This window comes from Mesoplodon bidens (assembly GCF_964165515.1).
Source record: "Mesoplodon bidens genome assembly, chromosome: 3".
NCBI classification, from domain to species: Eukaryota; Metazoa; Chordata; class Mammalia; order Artiodactyla; family Ziphiidae; genus Mesoplodon; species Mesoplodon bidens.
In genome coordinates, this window is record NC_138178.1 from 11,521,356 (window position 1) to 11,545,255 (window position 23,900).

At 44.0% G+C, this 23,900-nt stretch overlaps 1 protein-coding gene across 16 annotated transcripts in view; it reads right to left on the reverse strand.

The window, feature by feature from the left end:
- The window catches only part of KIAA1217, a gene marked incomplete at its 3' end in the record, with an annotated part of 492,015 nt that overhangs the window by 165,621 nt on the left and 302,494 nt on the right, over positions 1–23,900 (reverse strand). For all 16 annotated transcript variants that reach the window (XM_081227596.1, XM_081227592.1, XM_081227590.1 and 13 more), the window contains one exon: positions 1,654–1,852. In XM_081227596.1, coding sequence (XP_081083722.1) covers positions 1,654–1,852 — 199 coding nt within the window. The remainder of the gene's footprint in view (positions 1–1,653; positions 1,853–23,900) is intronic.

Genomic DNA, 23,900 nt, shown 5'->3' on the forward strand with positions numbered 1-23,900 from the left:
CTGCAGTCCCTGCACCCAGAGACTTGCTTCCTAAAGGCAGCCAGTATCTACCTGCATTGCCAACTGCACTTGGCTGTGGGGCAAATTCCTGCCTGCAAGACAGAGGGTCCATTATTCCACAGGCTCGCTGTTTCCCAGGTATGGGGAAGCGCACAGGCATTTGTTTTTATCTTTCATTCTACTTTGCAAAGCACAGGCTATCTTTACAGAGACCTGAACCTCATTCATTTCCTGCAAAGCACAGAGGAGAAATTCCACTCCTTGGCAGGCTCCTGTGCTCCTGCCTCAAGCATGAGTGGGGTTAAGAGAACACTAAGCTCTGTAGTCCAGATGGAAAGCCCCAGCCTGTGTCATCTTGACACTGCCCCAGCCCTGTATGCTCCCTGAGTGCACCACACCCCTGCACGTCCCATGCCTTCACTGGTAAATGGAGTTAACAGGAACTGCAGGGGCTTCCCACTTCTGCCATTTAATTAACTATGCAACCTCAAAAAACAAAAACCAGATTTTCTGGGGCTTTCATCTTTCATTTGTAAAATGACAACCCTGGATGATTAAACTAAGATGAAGTATACAAAGTCTAACGTTAAAAATTAATATGAGTAATACAAGTAATAACAGGGTTTTTTTGTTTGTTTGTTTGTTTCTGTTTTTGTTCAGAAGAGCTAGGACAATGTCTGAACCCAATCTGCTCTGGTTATCATCTGCAACCGAGGAAACAAAACCAGGATACCTCCCCACGTCCCTCTCTTTCCTTCTTCAAGCAAGGCATCTGCTCAGTTCTTAGAGGCAGAATGTAGCCCTCTTCTGCCGAGGCCAGACCCTGAAGCCTTCTGCGGGTTGACCCTGTTTCTGTCCCCTCTTTTCCTGACCACAAACGTCTGAAAAACACAGGTACCGACTCAGAACCTTGAGATGGCAGGTTAAGCGTATGAAACACCAGCACAATTTGCAGAAAGGTCTAAATCTTTATGGCCCTGTACCTTTTGTTAAGGGGCTAGGAGGAAGAAGGAAAGCACAGCAAGATAGAAAGTGAATATTCAATATGAAAAAGCAAATGATAAGTGAAGGCAGAGGATAGAATCCTGGTTTTCCTAAAAGCTTATGGAAAGACAAGGCTATGCCAAACTCTTACCAAACCCCTCCACCCTTTCGTGTGGTGGTAGAGAAAACAGCCCTGTGTTTCTGGCTTTCCTTACCAGTCATGGGAGTGTTGGCCACCTTGTACCTCTTCTTCCTGGAGCCATTCATGTCCTCCCCTGGACTGCCAGACAGTGGAGTGGGGCTTACACCCCATCCGTCCACAATTCTGAAACTGTGCAGGAGGTTCCCTACGAAATGAGGCTCATTCTGTAATCCAGACCTTGCTATTCCTTATACCAGGAATATCGACAGGCACTGCTAGTCTCTTGTTTGAGTGACTAAGCCCAGCCAGTTCTGAATGTGCCCAGCCCCAAAGACCGGTTGGACTTGCTGCTTCTTCAGCAGGTAACTCCTCAAGGCTTGATGTTAAATCAACAGAGTTTCTGAGTAGTTTGTGTGTTTACAAATCAAGATCAAATTAACACCCAGATGATGCAGGGGTATGTGTTCAGAAGTATAAACATACACACATGCAGTAATAAAAATTAGAAACTGCCTTTTGAAGCTTACCCAGAGATCTTTCTTTCGTCTGGTTGGTCGACCTCACCACTGGAAGGCTTGCTCGAGTCCGGCTGCCTCTGGAAAAAGGACTTGGAGTTTCTCCCTCAGACATGGCTTCCAAAGAATCTCCAGACGCCTCTGATAAATGCTCTACTGGGTCACCCAAGTTGGGAGGTTGAGGACTGTGAGACAGTTTGGGGCTTCTTGTCTGCAAAAGGCGTTTGAAAGAAAGTGGGAAATAGCCTATGATTAATTATGCTGAAAATATGTTTAATGCCATCAAGGTCTACTAATCTGGAAAAACAACATGGCAACGAGAAAAAGTCCATCAGAAGAACTAGATACAAAAATAAAGACAGAGTGGGTCAAAGTATCAGTTGTGAAAGTGAGTGAGAGAAAGAAGTCCCTGAGTATTCCATTAAGATTTTTATCACTGGACATCTACTGTGCAAATGCCATTTCAAGCAAGGCATTGAGGACAAGCCACATTACAGGGAAGAACGATAGCAAATCAATTCCTTTGGCCAAATTCTAGTCGTTGTTATGGTCACAGCAGATGGGACTGTGCACGTTTGTTATCACCTAACACGGACGATGCACTCACACCGGAGTAAACTGAACACACCCAGTTCTTTAAACTCTTCTATTAAGACTGTTTCCAAAATCAGTAAAATATGATTGTGAGGGAGATATTTCCATCAGAGTTGATTTTTTTCTTTTGAGGCAGAAATCCCATAATTTGGATTCTGTCTAGTTTTGGTTATTACTTACCTCGCCAATCAACAGACTGTATCTATAATAACTTACACACACACAATACAAGATTTAATTTCTCTCTTGGTTATCTATACTGTAATGGCAAGGCACTGAATGTGTAAAACACTCATCATCTATGTTGGTCAGTAACGTTCCTTGAACATATACTGAGCACTGTGGGCAATTCAGAGACAGACAGACGTCATGTTGCCTGATGTGAATGAGTTTCAAAACTAATTGGTGAAATGAATGAAGGACAACAAATAACACAAGATAATGTATAATTAAGTTTAAACCGCGAAGTGTGTGGTACGTCCATTCATCCTTTCAACAGACACCTATTGAGTGCCTACTATGTTCCAGGCACCTGCTAGGTACCTGCTAGCACATGCTAGATACGGGGAACAGAACGACAGGCAAAAGAGACATGATCCTGCCCTCACGGTACTTACAGTCGAGTCAGGGGACAGACACTGAAGACACTGACAGTGTGTAACCCAGGCTGGGGCGGGGGTGTATGTGGGTGGAAAGTTGGAAAAGCAAGTAAACTGTGACCTCAAGGATGAGGGAAGTTGGGAGGAGGGGGCAAGCCAGCAGGTGGGGTGAAAAGAAAAAGGCATTCCAGGTGGAAGGGACAGTATGTGCTAAGTCCCCGAGGCAGAAAGAAGTGGCAAGTACTGGAGACATGGTGGGACTGGAGACCAGAAGAGCCCAGATCTCATGGGGCCTTGGCGTCAAGGGGAGAATTTTCAATGTGACTCTAAGATACCAGAATGCCACTGAGGTATCTGAGGCAGGGAGAAGGGGGAGGTGGCCAGGATCAGATACATTTTTCATAAGATCATTTGGGCTATTGTGTGGAGGCTGGAGATTATACGTGTAGAAGGTCAAAGAAAGGGAGTCAGTGAAACTGGGGGGCTTAGGATGAATGAGTGCATGATCTCAGCTTTCCCCCTCCCAAAGCCTGCCCCTGCTTTCATTATGATTCCAGGCAAACTGATCTGAATTAATCAGCAGGTGAGTTTTCTCTTACTAAGATGCCAAAGGTGCTGATGGGCTGGTCGTGGGACACAGGTAGTCCCAAGGAGCCAGGTTTTCTTTTTTTGGGGGGGTGGTTTGCATTCCTTAATGTCCTCTTAAGTCTTCCTAAGGATGCATTTTGAAGTTAAAAACACCAAAGCACTTAACTGTCAAGGTAGGACCAGCTTTGTGGGTGTACAAGCGACCCAGCATTTAAAAGTGTTCTGGGCTTGGTTTCATGCTCTGCTGTGGCCGTCTTGAAACCCTTAATAATTTTTTGGAACAAGATACACTAAGAGATATATATAGCCGGTCCTGCCTCAAGGCTTCAGCTACAGAACTCTTTCAGGGATGCGCCAGGTGTGCCTGATGTTCTAGGGGAGCCCTTTGAGGATGCGATGATCAGTTCATTTCCCTTTTCTTGCTAAAAGTACCAGGAGACCCCTCTTGGCAGGAGCACTACTGTATTATCTAGACACCCACACCTGCTACACCTCTTAGGACATTTCCACAGGAGAAAACAGGAGTAAGGTCAGAACATAGCCCCCTGCACCCCCTGCATCGAGGGGGCCAGCCTCGGTGTTCCACAGGAAACTCTCAGCTCAGATGACATGCCCACATCATGGCCAGAAAGGACACCCATGAATGGTTAACTTGTCTCTTTGCTTTGGGTTAATGTTTCCGTGCAAGGCCCCGAAGTGGTTTATTTTTCATAAAGTCTGCTTGGGTTACAAAGACTGGGATCTGGCTTTGGCACTCTTTAAGAGTATTACTAGACTTAAAAAAAAAACAACAACCCTAAATCACTGCCCAGCTCACCAAGAGTTATGTAAATTCATATGGTCTTCAGTGAAGTAGACAGCTGGTTACTATGCTTAGCAGAATATCAAGCTCAAATGTCCTCATCCCTGACTTAAAAAAAAAAGAAAGAAAGAAAGAAAATACATTCAGTTTAGCAAAATAGCCAAGAAATAATATTACTTGAAGCAACATGGCTACAATGACAACCTCTGGTGTTTGGTCATCTTTGCAGCCCACGGAAGACACAATGCATTTGATGAGTTGTCATTTTCCATTGCAAAAGGCAATAATCCTTGAAGAAAATCAAAATCAAATTTCTATTTCTTGTTCAGGGTCATCGTGGTCGGAGTATGTATAAAAATAAAGATATAAGGGCTCAATCCTTTTTTTTTTTAACCTTCCTAAACACAGCTATTCAGTTCCAAATATAAACTCCTGCTCTTGTTAGCATGTCATTCACTTTCTCACTGCAAACTATCACTGCATATTAGCAATCTTCTCACGCCGTGCTCTCCCCTCAGATGCCAGCTCGATGCTGAGACATCATTTAGGGAAGAAAAGAGACAATGCAAATTGCTGACACTGGTGTCAGATACCCTATGATCTGATGTATTAAAAAAAAAAAAGTCAAAAAGCATTTGAAACAGGGACTTGGTACTCAGCACAGTGCAAGGCTCGGGAGGTTAAAAGTGCTGTATGTGGTTCTTGAGCTCATAACGCATTTAAGGTATATTTTGGGGCCAAGGATAATATACGTTTGACAGTTGGACAAGAGGCACTAAGAGATGTGTCACTGGGCTTCCCTGGTGGCGCAGTGGTTGAGAGTCCGCCTGCCGATGCAGGAGACGCGGGTTCGTGCAGGGGACGCGGGTTCATGCCCCGGTCCGGGAAGATCCCACATGCCGCAGAGCGGCTGGGCCCGTGAGCCATGGCCGCTGAGCCTGCGCGTCCGGAGCCTGTGCTCCGCAATGGGAGAGGCCACAGCAGTGAGAGGTCCGCGTACTGCAAAAAAAAAAAAAAAAAGGGCTTTCAATCACCAAGGGATGCTGGGGTAAGAGGCTTCAGGCAGACCCCTCCTCTTGTGTCATCCGTAACATGTGCAGACCGGTTCTCTAGGAAGACTGTCTTCCTAGCGAAGGGGTGCGGGGAGAGAGGAAGGAAGTCACAAATTCAGTGCCTGCTGCACTGTCACTGACTGTGTGGTCATCTCATTTAACCCTCACTGCTACTTCATAATACTGGCTACAATGAGGAGACAAGTCGTGGAAGCAACTTGCCCGAAAATTCTAGCTAGTGAAGGAACTGGGACCAAGTCTGCAGGATTCCAGAGCTGACAGGGGTAAAGTCATTTAACCAGGAGTCTGTCGGCCAGCTTGTACCAAAATTGGGCAATGTACAATCTCACTAAGTCATAGTTTCCTCTTCTGTAAGACCAGAGGTTGACTGGTTGGTAGTCAGTCCTTTCAGGACTAAAATTTCATCACTCTAATACACACCACGAAGAAGAAGAAAAATCATGTCACCCAGAAAACTTCAGCTTACTGAGATTCCTTCAAATGGTTTCCCCCAAACGATTTCCCCTATTGCATTTGCTCTACAGAAATATGTAGCTAGCATTTATGTCCTCAAGTGCATGCAACACAGTTGCAGAGCATTACTTTTTTTTTTTTTTTTTTTTTTTTTTTTTTGTGGTACGCGGGCCTCTCACTGCTGTGGCCTCTCCCGTTGCGGAGCACAGGCTGTGGACGCGCAGGCTCAGCGGCCATGGCTCACGGGCCCAGCCGCTCCGCGGCATGTGGGATCCTCCCAGACTGGAGCACGAACCCGTGTCCCTTGCATCGGCAGGCGGACTCTCAACCAGCGCGCCACCAGGGAAGCCCCAGAGCATTAATTTTTAAAAGGCTGCCATACATGCATTTTAAGGTCATGAACAAATATTTGCTGAAGTTTCACCATGGGCAGTATGCTCTGCTAGGAGATCCAATTGTTCTTATTATATGCAATGTTGTATTTGGGGACTAAAAGCAAAGAGAAAAGAAAGTTAGAGCTGGAGGCATTGATGATGTTTCGTCATCCCCATTTTTCAGACCCTGTAAACTCTAATTTGAAATGCCAAGGTCCAGAAAATAAAGCCTGCAAATGTAAGATGCTAACTGTTGGCAACAGTGGGGTGTCTGATTAGCCAGGGCGCACACTTCGCATCAGATTGTGTTCTATTTTAAAAAGAAAACCCAAAGTTGCCTTACTGAAATTTTACTTCATTTTAATGAATGCCCAATTTCCACAGAGAGTTCAGAAATAGAGTAAAGCTTCCCACATGCAAATGCAAATGTATTCAGAATGACTCATTATCCTAATACTCACTAATTGACATGGTTAATTTAATCATGACATTCAGACACTTTCACCCCATTTCTTGCACTTGGGAAGCTTTCAACTCAAAATCCAGTCAAAACTGTGACGTCAACTGAAGAGATTTTTCTAGGTGTTATGTACTCTTGTGAAAGATAAAAGGAGCAAAATATTTGAAGTTCACAAACATTGGAAGATCCCCAGACTTTAGTTTTCTTTACCATCCCTGCTTTGCGTTCCTCTAACCTCAGGAGAACGGACAGATTGCCGCTATGGAAGGTTTAAGCTTTGAAATTTGCTCAGAGTCCTTTTTAGAACCACAACGCAGTGCTTTTGCTCCCTTCTCCGGCCCTCCTTGTTTCCAAAGTCTAAGACCTCTGCTGGGTTTGGGTCGGGGGATGCGAAGACCAAGAGCTCCCATAGGGGCTTCCATAAACCCATCCAGGTGGCCGCAGCAGCCGAGGACCTGCCATTCTCAGGTGCATCCGGGGACCCACACCCTGGGGTGCTTCTAAAGCAGTGGGACCGGGTCTTCCCACAGCTCTTTGGCTACTTCTCACAACTTCTGTGGCTGATGGCCAGAGCGACGAAATGTGAGCCAACATCTCCTCGGGGCCAGTCTTATCCTGATGGCCAATCTGGGGAACAGACCGAGGACAACCCGGTTCTAGAACATGGCAGATTGATGTGAGAACTAGAACACAAGTGTAAGAGAGAACTGTACTTAGTTTTGTAACAAATGTGTAATTTTTTTTTGGGGGGGGGGCTGGTGCTAATGACTCAGGACAAGAAATCAGCTTTTGTTTTTAATAGAAAACTTGGGTGCAAGCACAAAAGGGTCCTGCTGGTAACACACACACACACACACACACACACGATACAGTGTTGAATGTGTATCTGGGTGCTTCGTGGGAGTAGTTTGTGGACACATACCAGGTTCAGCGGTAACCACATATTTCTGGGTCTTATAACAAGAAGGACATACATGCACACATACCTCCCATTCTAATACCACCTTCCAACTGTGCATATCTGAGATTCTCATAAAGACGGACTTAGGTTTAGCTCTGTAAATCAGTATCTCCCTTCCCCAGCTTGGACAAAGGGGATACATTTTTCTCTAGGATTTATTTCGATGAATTATCCTTGATAAACTCAGTTTATACCCTGTTTCTTCAAGGGTAATATTTCAAGCCCTTCCTCCCTCTTTCCACCAAAAGGGCACCCAGACATTTTTCATGATTTTCACCTGTGAAAACAGAAAAGATGTTTGGTCTGGACTAAAATCAGACGATTCAGCAGTTGAGCAAAGTACAGCTGTGTCTTTTGCTTCCCCGTTGTTCCTTCACTGTGCCTATTCGTTCATTAACAGATCAGAAAGATGAAAAGGCCGTGAGGCTGGGGAGTCAGCTCCCCTCGCCTCCCCGGCCAGAGCCGGCCACAGGTATCCCTGCGGTGAGGCAGGCAGTGCCCAGAGCCGAGTGAGACAAGCAGGATCCCTCTGCCAATGCGCCCTCACCATGCAAAGCCCCCTCCTGCAGACGCCAAGAAACGCATGACAAGGACATCTCTGTTCAGACAAGGATGCTTCCTCATTATTTCAAGAAGCATCACACGACACAGACACTCTCTTTCGAGGTATCTGTGCGTCAGATGACTCTTCTGAGATATTATCAACTTATCTTATCCTCGTGGTTGTCAGCAACAAACATGATGGAACATCTACCCCTGTCCCCAACTTCCCGGGGAAACTGCCAAGCCTTTGTGTTCCAAGGTCTTCCCAGGTGGAAGGGCTGTGATCAGTGTCTGAGTGCTACGGAGGTCACCCCCAAGGACTCCCTCCCTAGATTGGGCTCAGAGGGTAAAGGTGTTTGGAAGATGAGTCTGGGGTTGCCCACCCCCGACCCCCCCTCCCAGTGTGAGAGGAGAAAGGTTGCTAATTGGGCAGGAAGAGGGGGCTGAGTGACTTTGCAGGGCCAGGAAGAGGACGCTAGCTTTGTTGGTGGTGATGGTGATGGTGATGATGTCCTTTGAACTACGGAGGCCTGGATTCCATTTACAGGGAGTGGCCCCGGGTGGATGAGGGGTGTGTGGTGTGCTCGGAGTGGCTGAAGGGTGTGCCTTGGCTTAGCCTGGCAGACAGCCCCACGAGCCCACCTGCAAACAGACCACTAGGAGGCCGTCTGCTGAGTCCCTGGAGATCCAGAAACCTCACCCACTTCTATCAGACTAGATGCGATCCCTAGGATTTCTTTATGACCCCAAGTGACGAGAATACATTTCTCAATAACTGCTGAAGCCAAGCCAGATTAATTTGATATACAAAAATGAAGAAAAGTGTTACTTACTACAGTTGAGGGTCAGGGAACAAATCTGTACATATTACATCTTTAATAGAATAAATAAATCTAGAAACTTAGAAGGCTGGTTAACAAATCGCAATGAAGCCACACTACGGAATACTATGCAGTCATAATCAAGGTGTTTTTAAGAACTTTTTTTTCATAATCTAAGAAATGGAAGGAACACACCCAAATACTAGCCTTGGTTTCTTTTACACAGTAGTATTATGAGTAATATACTTTCTTCTTTATTTCTCTAAAATGAGGATAATATTGCTTTTGCAAATCAGAGATTTACTGGGTAAGCATGATATTTTTAAAGAGTGGATCAGGGGAAGGGAAGACTTTCTCACAAAATGTTTAGAATCCAGAAGGATTCTTGTCTATGGTGACCTGAAGATACCCATGCCCATCTGGGCCTCTCATGTGCTATTTCCCACAATTAGATTCCAGGTAAAAGGTTTGTCCTCATAGATGGCCCCTGAAATGAGGACACAAATTCATGGGGAAAACATGGGAACAAAGACACATTTCCATTTTCATGCCATGCAAAATTTTGCAGGAATCCAAAATGGCACAGACTTCCACTTTCAAAAAAGAAATGATTAAGAAAGAAGAGCCCAGGGCTTCCCTGGTGGCACAGTGGTTGAGAGTCCGCCTGCCGATGCAGGGGACACGGGTTTGTGCCCTGGTCCGAGAGGATCCCACATGCCGCGGAGCGGCTGGGCCCATGAGCCATAGCCGCTGAGCCTGCGCGTCCGGAGCCTGTGCTCCGCAACGGGAGAGGCCCCAACAGTGATAGGCACGCGTACCGCAAAACAAAACAAAAAAGAAGAGCCCAAAGCCATCAACTCAATTATTTGGACATGCAGATCATGCACTTCACCTTTTAAGGAGACAGACTCTCCTATCCAGAGCTCCGACACCCTTACAGTAACTGCATTTTAAGGCTTTTACAATTTGACTCGAGGTAAATTTGGAACTTTAGCAATTTTCTACGATCTCTTGGATATTTTCTACTTTTCAACCCCTTCATAATGTGTAGATGATGCGATTCTTCTTCTTTTTTCCTTTAAGAGGTTTAGCTGTGCCTGGAGAAGAGGCCAAAGTGGGTTGACCCACAGATAAGGTGTAGCCTCTCCCACTTCCAGGATGTCTGGATGTCAACCTGCCACCTGCCTGGCTGGTGGCCTACCTGGGATGTGACATAGACTTGCTTCTGATATAACACCTGGAATCGGCTGCTCTCTGACTTCCCTTCAAAGACAGAAAAAGATAAATCTTATTTAAAGACGATGAGGCTTGGCTCGCCATCATCTCTCTTCAGCATCCTTCCATCAAGTTAGAAACTTACACCATCAGCAAGTTCTAAAACTGGATTTCATTAACTCAGCACTCCCCGCCCCTTTCAGAAGCACGTTCCTACAATTATTATTTAGTGTTGTGCTTCATCTTGAAGGAGCTGATGTGAAATAAAAGGCCAGCTGAAGAATACTGCTGTTTTCCTGTTGATCCTGTCTGTTAACGTTGATGGATGTCCCTTTTCTGAAGGCATGAGCAAACAATGTTTCTTTTAGAATTTAAAACAAAGAAAATAAATCTGCCTTGTGAGGGAGTCATAAGTATTACTTTGTCCTACAATGAGAAGTACATCAAATAGATATAAAATACCGCATATATCGAAAAGTCGAAGCTAAATTTAATGTTCAAGCTAATCAGACTTAGCCATATTCATAACTTTGTCTCCTCCTCTTATGACGTTTTCCCTTTCCATTTTTAGTTTAGCCACCTGAAGGTAGATGTGTCTTTATCGTGAGCTGCCTTAAGTCAATCAATCCATTTCTTTCTCTTTCCTTTTACTCGTGAACCAAGACCGTGTGCATTATAAACAAACAAACAGTTTCCGAGGCTTTGGCTCCTACCGTCTGCATTGGGAGGGGCTTGAGCAAGGCAGCAGGTGCCTTTGCAACTCAGAGTGCTTGGAATGCATTTAAAAGGCTTCAGGATAATAGGTGTCCGCGTGAGGATGTGTTATTACAGAGATGAAAGGAAAGGGACCTGCTTGCAGGCTTTGAAATTTCAAGTAAAATACAACCAGCATCACACTTAGTGCTAAGTATGCACCTTAGAAGGCCTCCTTACAAAAGCCATTATTAAGCTCATCTCTGCAGCCCAGACTTCAGTTTGGAGAGGATGTGGGACCCCAGGCCCAGGGGTGATGCCCCTAGAGCTTAACTACATTGTTGTGAAACCAAAGAGGTTTCCCTGATAGCAGAGGCCCCCCTTCCTCAGCCTGTCCTGGGAGATCTGAAGATGTCCATCCTCACAGAGAAGGAGGAGCTGGCCTTCAGTATCAGCGGGGATACTGTGGTGCCCGAGGTCACCAAGCTTCAGTGCTTGAGGCCAGACCCTTTCCGGACATCCTGGGAGTAGAAGCTGCTGTTGGTTTTCACACTCTCCTTTCTAAACACACACGGCCCAGTACCTCCACCCACTGCCCTCCCAATTTCCCTGCATTGATTTTCAAATGAAAAAACACCTTGTGAAAATTCTGACGAGCTTTTCAGGCCCAAGGTTCTTTTTCCCTCTAGTTCTGCTATAAGAAAGAATACCAGAGTTTGGAGAGATGGAAGGAGAACAAGATTTAGAATGAGGACTTTAGTCTTTTTATCACACTGTTCTTGCAGATCACAGACTCCAATCCTGCCATGCATTGGCAGTGCGACCCCACAGGGAAGCTCTCTGAACCTTAGTTCTCACTTTTATTAAAAAAAAAATCTGAGTATCTGCTTGAGTTGATTGCGGTGGGGAGTCACTGAGGAAAAAACGCACAGGAATTTGTCAACAATAAATGATGGGAAGCATTCACTGCTCTTATGTACTACATTCTCGTGGGGATGGTTCTACATGGCTTGGCTCCCCGCTGTGCTCGGGAGGTCCCATGGTTTGTGGGGTCCTATGTGAGAGGAGAGGACACACCCAACCTCCTCCTGCCACCACCTCGCCTGAAGTCGGTAAGTGATTACTTCCAACTTCAAAATAGAGATTGTGCCATCCTCAGAGGCTCTGGGAGTCACTCTTTATCAAAGAGAAGGAACACCTTCAATGTCCCACCTTAGCTTTCATCCCACTCCTTCTCCCAAAAACACCATCATCACTGTAACTTGTGTTTAAAGACTTTAAAAAAAAAGCTCTTGAAAATTTCTCACATATCCCATTATTTGCTGATAGGTCAAAAAATAAAAGTTAGCACTGAGAATTTATTTCAGGCTTTAAGGAAAAAAAGAACAGTGAGAGGGACTCCAAACTCTGTAGAAAACCCTACATCACGATGTCAAGTCTCTGTTCTGAAACAGAATTAATGGCAGCATGTAAAGTGGTGGGGAAGAGCCCTCCATGCTTCCTTTTCTGCATTTCTATTTGGTGCATGATATGTGTGCAAGGAAATCAGAAAGACAGCTTTATTTTGCATGAATTACAGAGCTGTGAAAACAATTAAGAACTCATGGAAAAAATTAATGGTAAACACCTCATCAGAACTGAGCTGGTGTAGAGTAGGACCATGGGTCTCTGTAGTATGTGTCCCCCAACTTTTCCTTCTATGTCTATTCATTTGGGCAGGAACTTTCTAATTTGAGCTTGTGACTTTAGAAAAGATCAGAGAGAATGATTATTAAGAATAGGAAGGTGAAGAGGTCACTGAAGACTGACCGAATGGCCAGGAAGTCACAGATGCACTAAATCCAGACCGTTGGATGCTTCCTAAGCACAGTGTGTTTTGGGTCTCACAGTAAAGACCAAACGGTTTTCATCTGGGCAAGCTCTGGAGACAATAAAGAAACAGGCCCCGTTTGGGGGACAAAAAGGATATGGGTGGCCATGTGCCAATAGGTCAGTGGGTACAGGTATCCAATACCAAGCCAGGTGTCCAAGTACCGGAAACTCTCCACTCCCTTCCAGGTGTAACATTCTAAACTGACCTATTATGAAATAGGGGACATTGAGGATTATGGGGAAATAAATAATACATTGAAACTGACTCTGGGGCCTGACTGCCTGGAGTCCCAACTCTAACTTACCTGTTATGTGGCCCTGGGCAAGGTACTGAACTTCCCTGTGCCTTGGTTTCTTCATCTATAAAATGGGGACCATAGGATGCCTACCCAATGGGGCTGGTGTGAGAGGTTAAAACACTTAGAACAGTGCTTGGTGCCTAGTAAATTTTATATAAATATGTCTGTTCCTATCATTTTTATTATTAAGATGTATGCCAGTGAAATGGTCTGGACCCCATACTGGATGTTTTGGAGCCAAGCGAAAGAAGAGTCCCAGAGCTCTGAGGCTGTTAGAAGGATAGGTTTCTGTTTCGCCTCCAGAACCTTTCTGCCTTGAGAAAGCTGCTGGGGCCAGAGCCGCCCTTTTCAGAGGACTGTGCAGAGATCTATGAATTGCCGTTGCGTTACTACTCATCCCACAACTCAAACTGTGGAAAAGGTGATGACAGATTTCGAAGCAAGCATGCAATTAGTGTTTATTTTTAATATTCACTCTCATGATTAAAAAAAAATGCACAAGTGTGGGAATGCTGCAAGCATTTGGCTCTGAGAGGTTTAAACCCAGGCTCAGGGTAGACGGGGACAGGAACAGGCCGACACTGATTAGAATGCCACACGCAGCTGAGTGAAAAGGCATGCGGCGAGGTAAGACTCAATGCAGAGAAGAAAAGGTAAAGTACTAACTCGCTGAGATGATTCAATTTTCATCAAGTACCTTTGAATGTCAAGTTCTGCCTGAAGAGAGATCAGCATGTGCTGCAAAGCCTGTGTATCAGGAGAAAAAGAGAGAAAAAAAAAATAGAAAAGAAAAAGGGTGAAAACAGGAACAGAAAAAGAATAGTTGACCCAAAGGAATCATCTATTTGTTCATGATGACAGTGCAGCACCGTGAAGCCCTGTCCCCAGACAAAGACAGACAGAAAGGTGGCAGTTCCATCCTTAGGATTTAGAGAGATATGGTGAAAGCCAGCCCTGACTGGCAGTGAGTTTTCCCCGACGTGTCTTACAGCGGGGCCCTTCGAAATTCACCTGGTCATTTGAGAATATGTGACACTGGCTTGTTGTCCTTGAGGGTGTCTCAAGGTTGCAGGCGGGTGACCAGAGCCAGAATGAAATACCTTCCTCAGTCAGAATGCAGTCTGGTGGTGAGCCCCAGGCTGCCATCTTGATTGGCACTGGTCACTGGGCCACTGGCCACTGGGCTGCTCTATGAAGACAAGAGTGCAGGACTTTTTGTGCCTGGGCTGTGCCACACCAGATGACAAGACTTCTTCACGAGAAGATCCAAGGTGAATACTTACAGGAACAGAAGATCAGAATTACAGTTCAGAGAACAAATTCTGACATCTGAACCTGGCTGACCCTGGAGGATGTCTTCCATTTACTATGCTTACTGTACCACTATTTAAACATTTCAATTCTTATTGATCCACTGACTAACTTTCGGACAACTTAAGTTTTTTAAAAAACCATGGTGGAAACATGGTTTTGTGTTTTAAAAAATGAAAACTTCATAATCCTCATGCAAGAAGAATGACTTACACTGCACCCAAAATCAGCCATGAGAATGAAAGGCAGGGTCTCAAAGAGATATCTCTAGCACCACGTTCATGGTGGCATTATTTACAATAGCCAAAACAACCCAAATGTCCATCAACAGATGAACGGATAAACAAAATGTGGTCTATACATACTGAAAGACATTCAGCCTTAAAAAGGAATTCTGTTACATGCTACAACACTGATTAACCTTTAGAACATAATACAAAGTGAAATAAGCCAGTCACAAAAAGACAAATACTGTATGAGTTCACTTACGTGAGGTATGTACAGCAGTCAATTCATAGAAATAGAAAGTAGGATGGTGGTCACCAGGGGCTGGGGAAGGATTGGGGAATAGTTGTTTAATGCATGCAGAGTTTCAATTTAGCAAAATGAAAAGAGTTCTGGAGGTTGGCTGTACAGCGACGCGAACGTAGTTAACGCTACTGAACTGTACACTTAAAAATGGTTAAGGTGCTAAATTGTAAGTCATGTATATTTTTCCACCATTCAAAAGAAAAAGGCAAAAAAGAGAAAAAAATCAGCCAATGAGGTGTCACGGGTTGGCAGCTCACTTCATAAGTTACTGCATATGCATACAGATATATCCATATGGATAACCAGCACACACAGAGCTCCTAAATCCCATCATAACTGAATTATACAATATCCATGATTCATACACCATGATAGACTTAGATATAGATATCTACTATGTGTGTATTTCCTTTATTTCTGAATAATTCTGTATTATTTAGAACCTAGTCTCACACATATCAGACACAAATGTCCACAAGAAAAAGCACACTTGAATTCAGAAAGCTATCTCCAAAAGCCAAAAGACAGGTCTCCAGACAAGAACAGTACTAAAATATTCTACCCAGAATGCACTTGGGGGTTAAAAAAAAAAGGAAAAGACCTCAAAGAGACTTTTAAGAGAATAGGGGAGTGACACCGTTAGAAGAACTATTAGCTAGACTGACCTCATAAAAGCTCTTTTCGAGGTGAATATATTCTCCTTTGAAAGGTGAGGGTTGCTGTAGGGCCTCTGATTCTCCTGCTCCCAAGTTTACAGGTTTCCTCAACTACGAAAGAAATACCCCAATGTAGACCACAAATAATAACACCCTGTGGGTGCATGATAAATAAAAGTGCAAGATGCAAACAGGATGATAGATTTGAAGAGCTGTTGTGGACAGACAAGGGGGAAAGAGGTATAGAAAATCACAGTTTCCATCTCAAGGAGATGGGGAATAAAATGGGCTGAGGGCAGAGGACCTGGGGGGACACAGCCCTGCACACAGGTGACAGAGAACAGAAGGGGCTGGAGGAGACCAGCGCCCCAACTGTGAGGCTGCCAGGAGGGGCAGAGACCCCCAACCTCTCTCTGCAAGGCGACTCTCAGCAGAGGAACCTGCAACAAGCTTAGAAAAGCTGGACACGAGGGGACAAAGAAAGTCACTACAGCAGCTGCTTTAGGTGAGAATCACCTGAAATCCAAGGAAGAAAGGGCAAGAGAATCACATAAATGGTCAAACGCTCCATGCTTGGAGCAAACCCGAACGTGGCTGCATCTTTCTTGCCTTCGTTTGACTAAGGTCAAGGAAATGCAGAAGCTGGAGGAGTGTCCCTGGGTCAGAGCAGGAAGGACCCAGGGGTGCTGGGGGGGGGTCCACCTCAGAAGATACAATGGCTCCTACAGAGAAAGGGACAGGAGGCCACAGGAACGTTAATCTCTACACTGATATAAATTTTCTCAGGATTACAAAATGAAACTCACAGGAAACTTTTTCACTTCTTGCCAGGCTCCATCTGCATGGAAAATATTTTGAGCCCTACAGGTTTTGAGCCCGACAGTAAGAAAGCAGAGAAAGAAAACTGGATTTTATTAGGCCACTCACATACTCCCGTTAAATCAAGTGGGTGGAACTTAGAAGCCTGAGTTATGGATTTGACTATAAACTAGAAAATTGTTCTTAAAGAAAAAAAAAAAGACTGGGTGGGAAAGGAGCTGAGTGTCTGAAAGTCACTTCACAGATTTATAATGATAATCAAGTACTTTATCAATATAGTGAGGTTACATCAAGATTAAGGGAAATGTAACTGGAAAAAAACGACAGCTCACCACCACAAGGAAACAGCTGGAGCGGCAAAAATAATAACGCTGTAAAAATGAAACAGAAGGACACTTTAATTACCTCAAAGACTCCTAATAAATCCAATGGCTATCCGAAGAGGAAAATGGCAGAGAAACTACAGATGTTGCTCTTATACTTAATGGTACTTGGAATGTCTTTGAAAGGCTAAGTGTAGCTGGAAGGAAAACAGGTTCAACAGCTTTTTTTACCTTAAGAATAAAAACAATGCTGATGAGCCCAAGAAGAGCTGATCAGGAATAGCAAATATTGGGCAAATGCCTAGTATACAGATGTGGCAGAGAGAACCAAAGATGAACAATAAACATAGTATTTATAACACTGATGGGGGACATTTATTTTCTTTGTTTTGCTGTGCCTGAGTTTTCTATAATAAAGCGTTAAATAATAATAGAAAAATCAAAGAGTATGGACAAAGGTGGTAAAAGTGAAATGTAGGTCTCTACTGAGCAACAATGAGAGAAAAACTGCAAAAAAGTTGGAGATTGCCAAATTCTTTAAACTCACAAAAAAGTTCTGGTTTTATTCAGAAATTGGAGATTTTTCTGATACCACTTTCCCTTTAGTCAACTTTTGACTACTTGGGAGTGGTTTAACCAGTCTGAAGACTAACTGTGGTTAAAGAAAATGCATTCAGGAACAAAATGAAAAGATCTAGTGAAAACATGTCTATATTAGGAGTTCCCTGGAGTTTGTAATTACACGGTAATCACTGAGTTGTCCACCATATCTTCTAACATGAAGATCTAATTGCCAGAGCCTCAACTTAGATTTTTATTCATGTTTCTAAATTTATGGAAGCACATTTCCTCTTCCTCCTCTCTTACTGTCTTTGTTTTACAAATAGAAAATTATCACTCTTAGTTTCCACTTAGTTCAAGATTCGAGGGATGCGAAGTGCTATGTTTAATCACCTTTGTGAAAGCCTACTACTGTCTTCCTGCTTTTGAAGTCACGTGACAGCGATTTATTTTCCTTAAGCCTGACATTCCTTATCTGTAAGTGGGGACATTAATAGTATTTAAGTCTCATGGTTGTTGTGAGGATTAACTGAGATTGAGGCATGTAAAACATGATGCACCATTCTTGGCACAGACTAAGAAGGCAAATGCTAGAAATTTGAAACTTAGAAAAAAAAATTGCGCTGTCAAAAAGATGCCTTACTTAAACAAATAACCAGGCAATAAATGTCAAATGTCTTCAAATTTTGTACACCGTTTTGGTTCAGCCATTCTACATCGAGCAATTAATCATAAGGAAATCTACAATAACCCACAAGAAAGCCCCACATGGTGTTGTGTTTGTGTATTGTAAGGTGTGCACACAATGGAACCAACCAAATCAAGCAACACTAAGAATGATGAAGTAGCCGACTCTAACAACACAGAATGAAGTTCACACATATAATCATGTTTGAAAAATGGCACGTTTGGTTGTCTTTTGAGTCTATATGCCTAAAAAAAAAAAAGATACATAACAAAATGTTAATCCGGGCTTCCCTGGTGGCGCAGTGGTTGAGAGTCCGCCTGCCGATGCAGGGGACGCGGGTTCGTGCCCCGGTCCGGGAGGATCCCACATGCCACGGAGCGGCTGGGCCCGTGAGCCATGGCCGCTGAGCCTGCGCGTCTGGAGCCTGTGCTCTGCAACGGGAGAGGCCACAACGGGAGAGGCCACAACAGTGAGAGGCCCGTGTACCACAAAAAAAAAAAAAAAAGTTAATCCATGTGGGCTGTGAGAGGGTAGATGATTCTTTTACTCTTTATCTGTTCTTTCTAACATTTCTAGAATTTACAAGTATTACTTTTGTAATAAAAAATACGAAATTATTTTTAAAAGTCACTTGGGATTTGGCATCAAATTATTTGTGCTTGCTTTTCTGATTTGCTTCTACCTCCAAAAAACTTAGCATTGAATATGAGTTGAATAGCTACAGATGAATTTAAAACAAAAGGAGAAAAAATATTTTATTCTTTTGCGAGCCTTAAAAATGAGGAGAGCAATAAGATTATATCCAAAGGCATTGCCTCTATTATCACTTGTAATCTCGCCATTTTGTTTTCTCATGTTGATTAGTATCAGTCGCACCACAAGGGGGCGCCTTGAACTTAGCAAGTACGATAATACAGTCGCCAGCATGATGGAAGGAAGCAGCTGACGACCCAAGCTTAGGAGGAAACAAGACGCACTCCACACTGACTGCTTTTCGTCAGTCTTCACCCTTTTCAGTATACCTCACAGAGTCCCCTGTACAAACTCACTTTGGAGGTACATAACCAGTCTTTGAAAGAAACCACAATGGGCTGACAGCTTGTGTAGCTGCTACCAATGACAGAAGGGAAAGAGAGTTGATTTAACATTAGCAGCCACTGTGACACAAAACTAAAGAGCCCAACAAAAGCAAATGTTGGGGAAACAGTCTTAGAAATAATTCTATCCTAAAGACACAGAGTTCTATCAGTAACTTGGAGACCAAAGCAAATTCAGGTTATTTGGGATAAAAGGAAAAAAAAAAGTTACTCAACTGAGAAACCCAAGTGTAATATAATTCTTCTTCTAAAAATGTTTAAAATATTAGAGATGGAATCAAATTAGGTGGACTTGTGAGGCTTTCTAAGTCATGCTAAGATTTATAATTGATATAAGAATGCAGTTGACCCTTGAACAACTTGGGAGTTAGAGGCATTACACCTCCCACCCCCTGCATAGTTGAAAATCCGTGTACAACTTTTGACTCCCCAGAATTTAACTACTAATAGCCTACTGTTGACAGGAAGCCTTACTGTTAACATAAACAGCTGATTAACACATATTGTGTATGTCATATGTATATCTACATATATTTTATGCATTCATGACATACCTCTTTCTTAATTTGGGGGGATATTTCTAGGCTATGTGGCTCATTTGCAAGTTTTTTTCAAACTGTTGCAAATCTCAAAAAAATTTTCCAATGTATTTATTGAAAAATATCCGCGTATAAGTGGACCCACGCAGTTCAAACCCATGCTGTTCCTGGGTCAACCATAAGCTTAAAATGTAGGATGAAGTCTGAGGATTCTGAAGGATAAACACACAAATAAGGTTGCAACATGTCACAGAAAGAGTTCAGGGTAGAAATCTTAAGAATTTCTAATTAACTAAGAATCTTAAGAAATCTTAAGAATTTCTAATTAACTAAAAATCCTAAGTAATTCTGTAGTGAATTTAGGACAGTGATTGGGAATACAACTTTTGTTTTCTTTTGGAAAGAAAACTGGGCTTGAGCCTCCGTTTCAACACTTAATATCTGTGAGACTTTGGGCCATGTACATTGGAAATGCTACCTTCCTTGGTCATGTGTAGCTTCCTCATCCATAAGATAATAGAAATATTAATAATAAGACTTAAATTACAGTTTATTGTATGAAATAAGATAACTTATGAAAAATGCTAACCCCAGGGCCTAGCATACAATAAGGCAGCACGTGACTTAATAAGAGCCTGATAAATAATAGGATTGCCACGGCTCTTACCCAGTATGTGGCCAGGGGAAGTGTCTTAACCCCTCTGTGCCCATGTTCTCATGAGTCAAATGGTGGGAAGGAGCCTGCTTTAAAGAAAAACAAAACCCAAATAAACTTAGTATACTTATGCATACAACGGAGTGCTGGTCTTCAAAGTAGTGGGTTTGCAGGGTCACACAATTTTTTCTATGACCTTGCCATTGTCTGCAAAAACAGATTGTGAAGGAAGCAAGCAAACCTGCCACATGCAGGGCAGACATTCAGCTAGTTCTCCCTGGAGCTGCACCACCATGTTTTTGTTTTTTAACATCTTTATTGGAGTATAATTGCTTTACAATGGTGTGTTAGTTTCTGCTGCATAACAAAGTGAATCAGCTACCACCGTGGTTTATGGTCACTGCTCCCATAGGACAGCCTGTGCCACAGCGACTGTCAATTATCCTAAGACTAACCCTGGTCGTACATCTTCCGTTTGGTGTCTCAATCTCCACCCTTCCCACCTCCTAGAGCAGGAGCCTTAAGTGACGCAATAGATCTATGAGGGATTTGAAAGAGTCGAGTCTCATGGAAATGAAAGGTGTCCATAGGATAACAAACGCTGCGGAGAGCTATTTATAAGACTGACTGGTGTCTCATGAACAGATCTCCGAGTCCCTTCCTGACCCTCCACGTTCCCACATAACAAGCAGGGAAATGGAAGTCAGCTGACTCGGAAATATGCCTGCCAGGTGGAAAGTGTTTGGTAAGAGTTAACCCGGGTCACCTCCACAAGGGTGACAGGTGTTCCCCCGCTGGGGGCAGCCTGGGGCCACCAGGATGACCGGCTCCTCGGCTGCTCTCACAACCTTCTAGAAAGGAGGAAAATCTCCATCTGATACGAAATTTTTGTTGGGCAGGGTTTCTCTTCCATTTTCACCAAAACCCTCTTCCCCTGGAACACAAAACTCAAGGTAATCAAAAATACTCCAAACCCCTCAAGAAGAAAAAGGCCTTCCATACCGGAACTTTCCATTTCTCCCTCATTATACAAAGGCTTTGCAATCCATTCCACCCTTGCTTTAATAGGGGCCAGTCCGGGAAAGTGCTGCAGAAGCAGCAGCTTTGTGCTCTGTGCCGGAATGGCAGGTGCCAGTTAACATTTGCCTCGGCCGTGATCTGACTGGACCGTGCCTTGGGAGTAGTCTTCTCGGGCTCGAGACCTGACAAAAGGTAAGAATTTTCAGGGCTGGGGGGAGGGATAAATCAGAAGCTTGGGATGAACATACACACGCTACTCTATATAAGGTAGATAGCCAACGAGGACCTGCCGTCTAGCACAGGGAACTCTACTCAATACTCTGTGATAATCTATATGAGAAAATAATCTAAAAAAGAATGAATATATGTGTATGTATAACTGAATTACTTTGCTATACACCGGAAACTAACACAACATTGTAAATCAACTATACTCCAAGAAAAAATTTAAAAAAATTTTAAAACCTCATCAAAATTTTTAAAAAAAAGAATTTTCATAGGATGGAGAGGTAAGAGAATTTAATTTTAATAGGGAGGGGAGGTGGGGTAAGAAACGGGTCATTTACTGAGGCCAGTTGGGAATGCAATTCTAATTCCCCTTTTCTCCCACAGAAAACAGACACAGAGTCTGGAATCTCTCAGATCCCCAAACCTGCGTCAGAAGTGTGCTGATTCACACCTCCCCAGGCGCTGGCATCCGCACCGCTCCGAGACTCTTGTCTTCCTTGACCTATAGCGAGCAGAGGCTGGCCTTTCCACACACATCTACTCTGGAAGATTCCAGGATGGCTGGCAGAACTATCCAGGGGGGTCCTGCACACTGTGTGAGGTGCGGGTATGACTCAGTGGTCCAGAAAGCACTGGGCCGAGAGTAGGAGATGCCCACGCAACCTAAGGTAGCATCAGCCTGGTCCTCAACTGCCTTACGTGTAAAGCACAGCATCAACCTCTACAGCAGATCTCAGCTCTAGACGCAACTGCCCCTCAACACCCTTGTCACACCAGAGAGCCCCTCACAAGTCATTCCCAAGGAAGGCTTATTAGCATGTTGGGCCAGAGCTGCAAGTGCTCCATCTCCAAAGGCTCCACGTGCAGGTGGGAAGAACCTGAAGTCAGAAGGTCCTGGGTTCAAGACCAAGGTTCTGCCCTCATTAACCCTTTTACTTTGAAGGAGTGATTTAACCCGACACTAGGTTTTGTATGGGGCCCATTAAACCAACCGAGTCTCCCTTTGCACATCTGCAAAACGGCAACAGCCATCCTGCAGACGTCACAGGGTCACCAAGAAGCACGAATGAGGTACAGCAGACAAAAGCACTGCTAACTGTAAAGCTCTAAAAATAATAAAGCAGCGGTGTTATTGTTAAAGGGAAGGAGCTTGAGGCAGGCGCACAGAAGAGAGCTGCTAAAATGTTTTGCTGCTCAAGGACGAGGTTTGGCGATGCCTGTGCCCATCCCAGCTGGCTCTGCAGCAGGGACACAAGACCTTCAATGCGCAGCTTCAATTCACGAGCAGATGAAAATCAAGGCGGCGGATGTCAGCACTCCCATCCCAAGCTGGGGGCCTGGGCCACGACCTGAGACTTGCTATCCTGAGGTCCCGAGACCCATCTTCCCGTGGAGCTGCAACCCTTCCCGACCCCAACCTAACTCCTGGTTGGATCTCCTGTTCTCTGCTGCCACGGGTGTGTGGAGCCCTGTGGATGGGGCGTGGCCAACCTTCCTAACCCAGCCCACACTACTGACAGTTCAGTGCTGGCCTCCGGCCTCATTTCCCAGCTTCTGGCCTATTATTCTCCAGAAACAGCCTAAATACATTTTAGGGGCTGAAAATTATTGTGAAAACAAATAAGCTTTACTGGGACAAAACTCCCTTCTTATACAAATACTCTTCTTTTTTTTTTGCTGTACGTGGGCCTCTCACTGTTGCGGCCTCTCCCGTCGCGGAGCACAGGCTCCGGACGCGCAGGCTCACTGGCCATGGCTCACGGGCCCAGCCGCTCCACGGCATGTGGGATCTTCCCGGACCAGGGCACGAACCCCTGTCCCCTGCATTGGCAGGAGGACTCTCAACCACCGCGCCACCAGGGAAGCCCCCAAATACTCTTCTTGACAGTTCCATTTCACTGCTAAGAGCAAACAAATAAGAGAGTGATGCCATTTCTTAAATTCAAAAGTGGATTACTGTTACTTAAATAGACAAGGAACACAGGCTATGACCAATAGCTAGTTTGTGTGATCAAACATTATCATTATAGCAAATACAACATGATCGAGGCCATAATTACAAATGAGTATTTTTAACATTGCAATTAAGGTAAATAATCCGTGGAGAAACAAAAACACCACCACCACCAACAACAACAAAACCCCCAGCTGTAGCTCTCTAGTATGATTTTGAGGTTACAGGAGTACTGTTCATACATTCCTCTAGGTGGGTGAATACTACTGGCTGTCATTTTTAATATCCAGTCAAATTTTTTCTCATAAAATAATCTTTTGAAACGGAAGGTTGGATCCTAGCAGTTCTTCTTGAAGAAGTTTAATATGCGCCCCTCTAATTACAATGAATTAAAATAGAATGTGTGCACATAACAATTCAACTCTAAACAGGCTTTCCTAATTGCTTGGAAATAGCAGAAGTAAAAAGTTGGAAACAGGCTCTAAGTACACAAACAGCCTCTAGCCTTACACTGAAAAACTGACAGACTC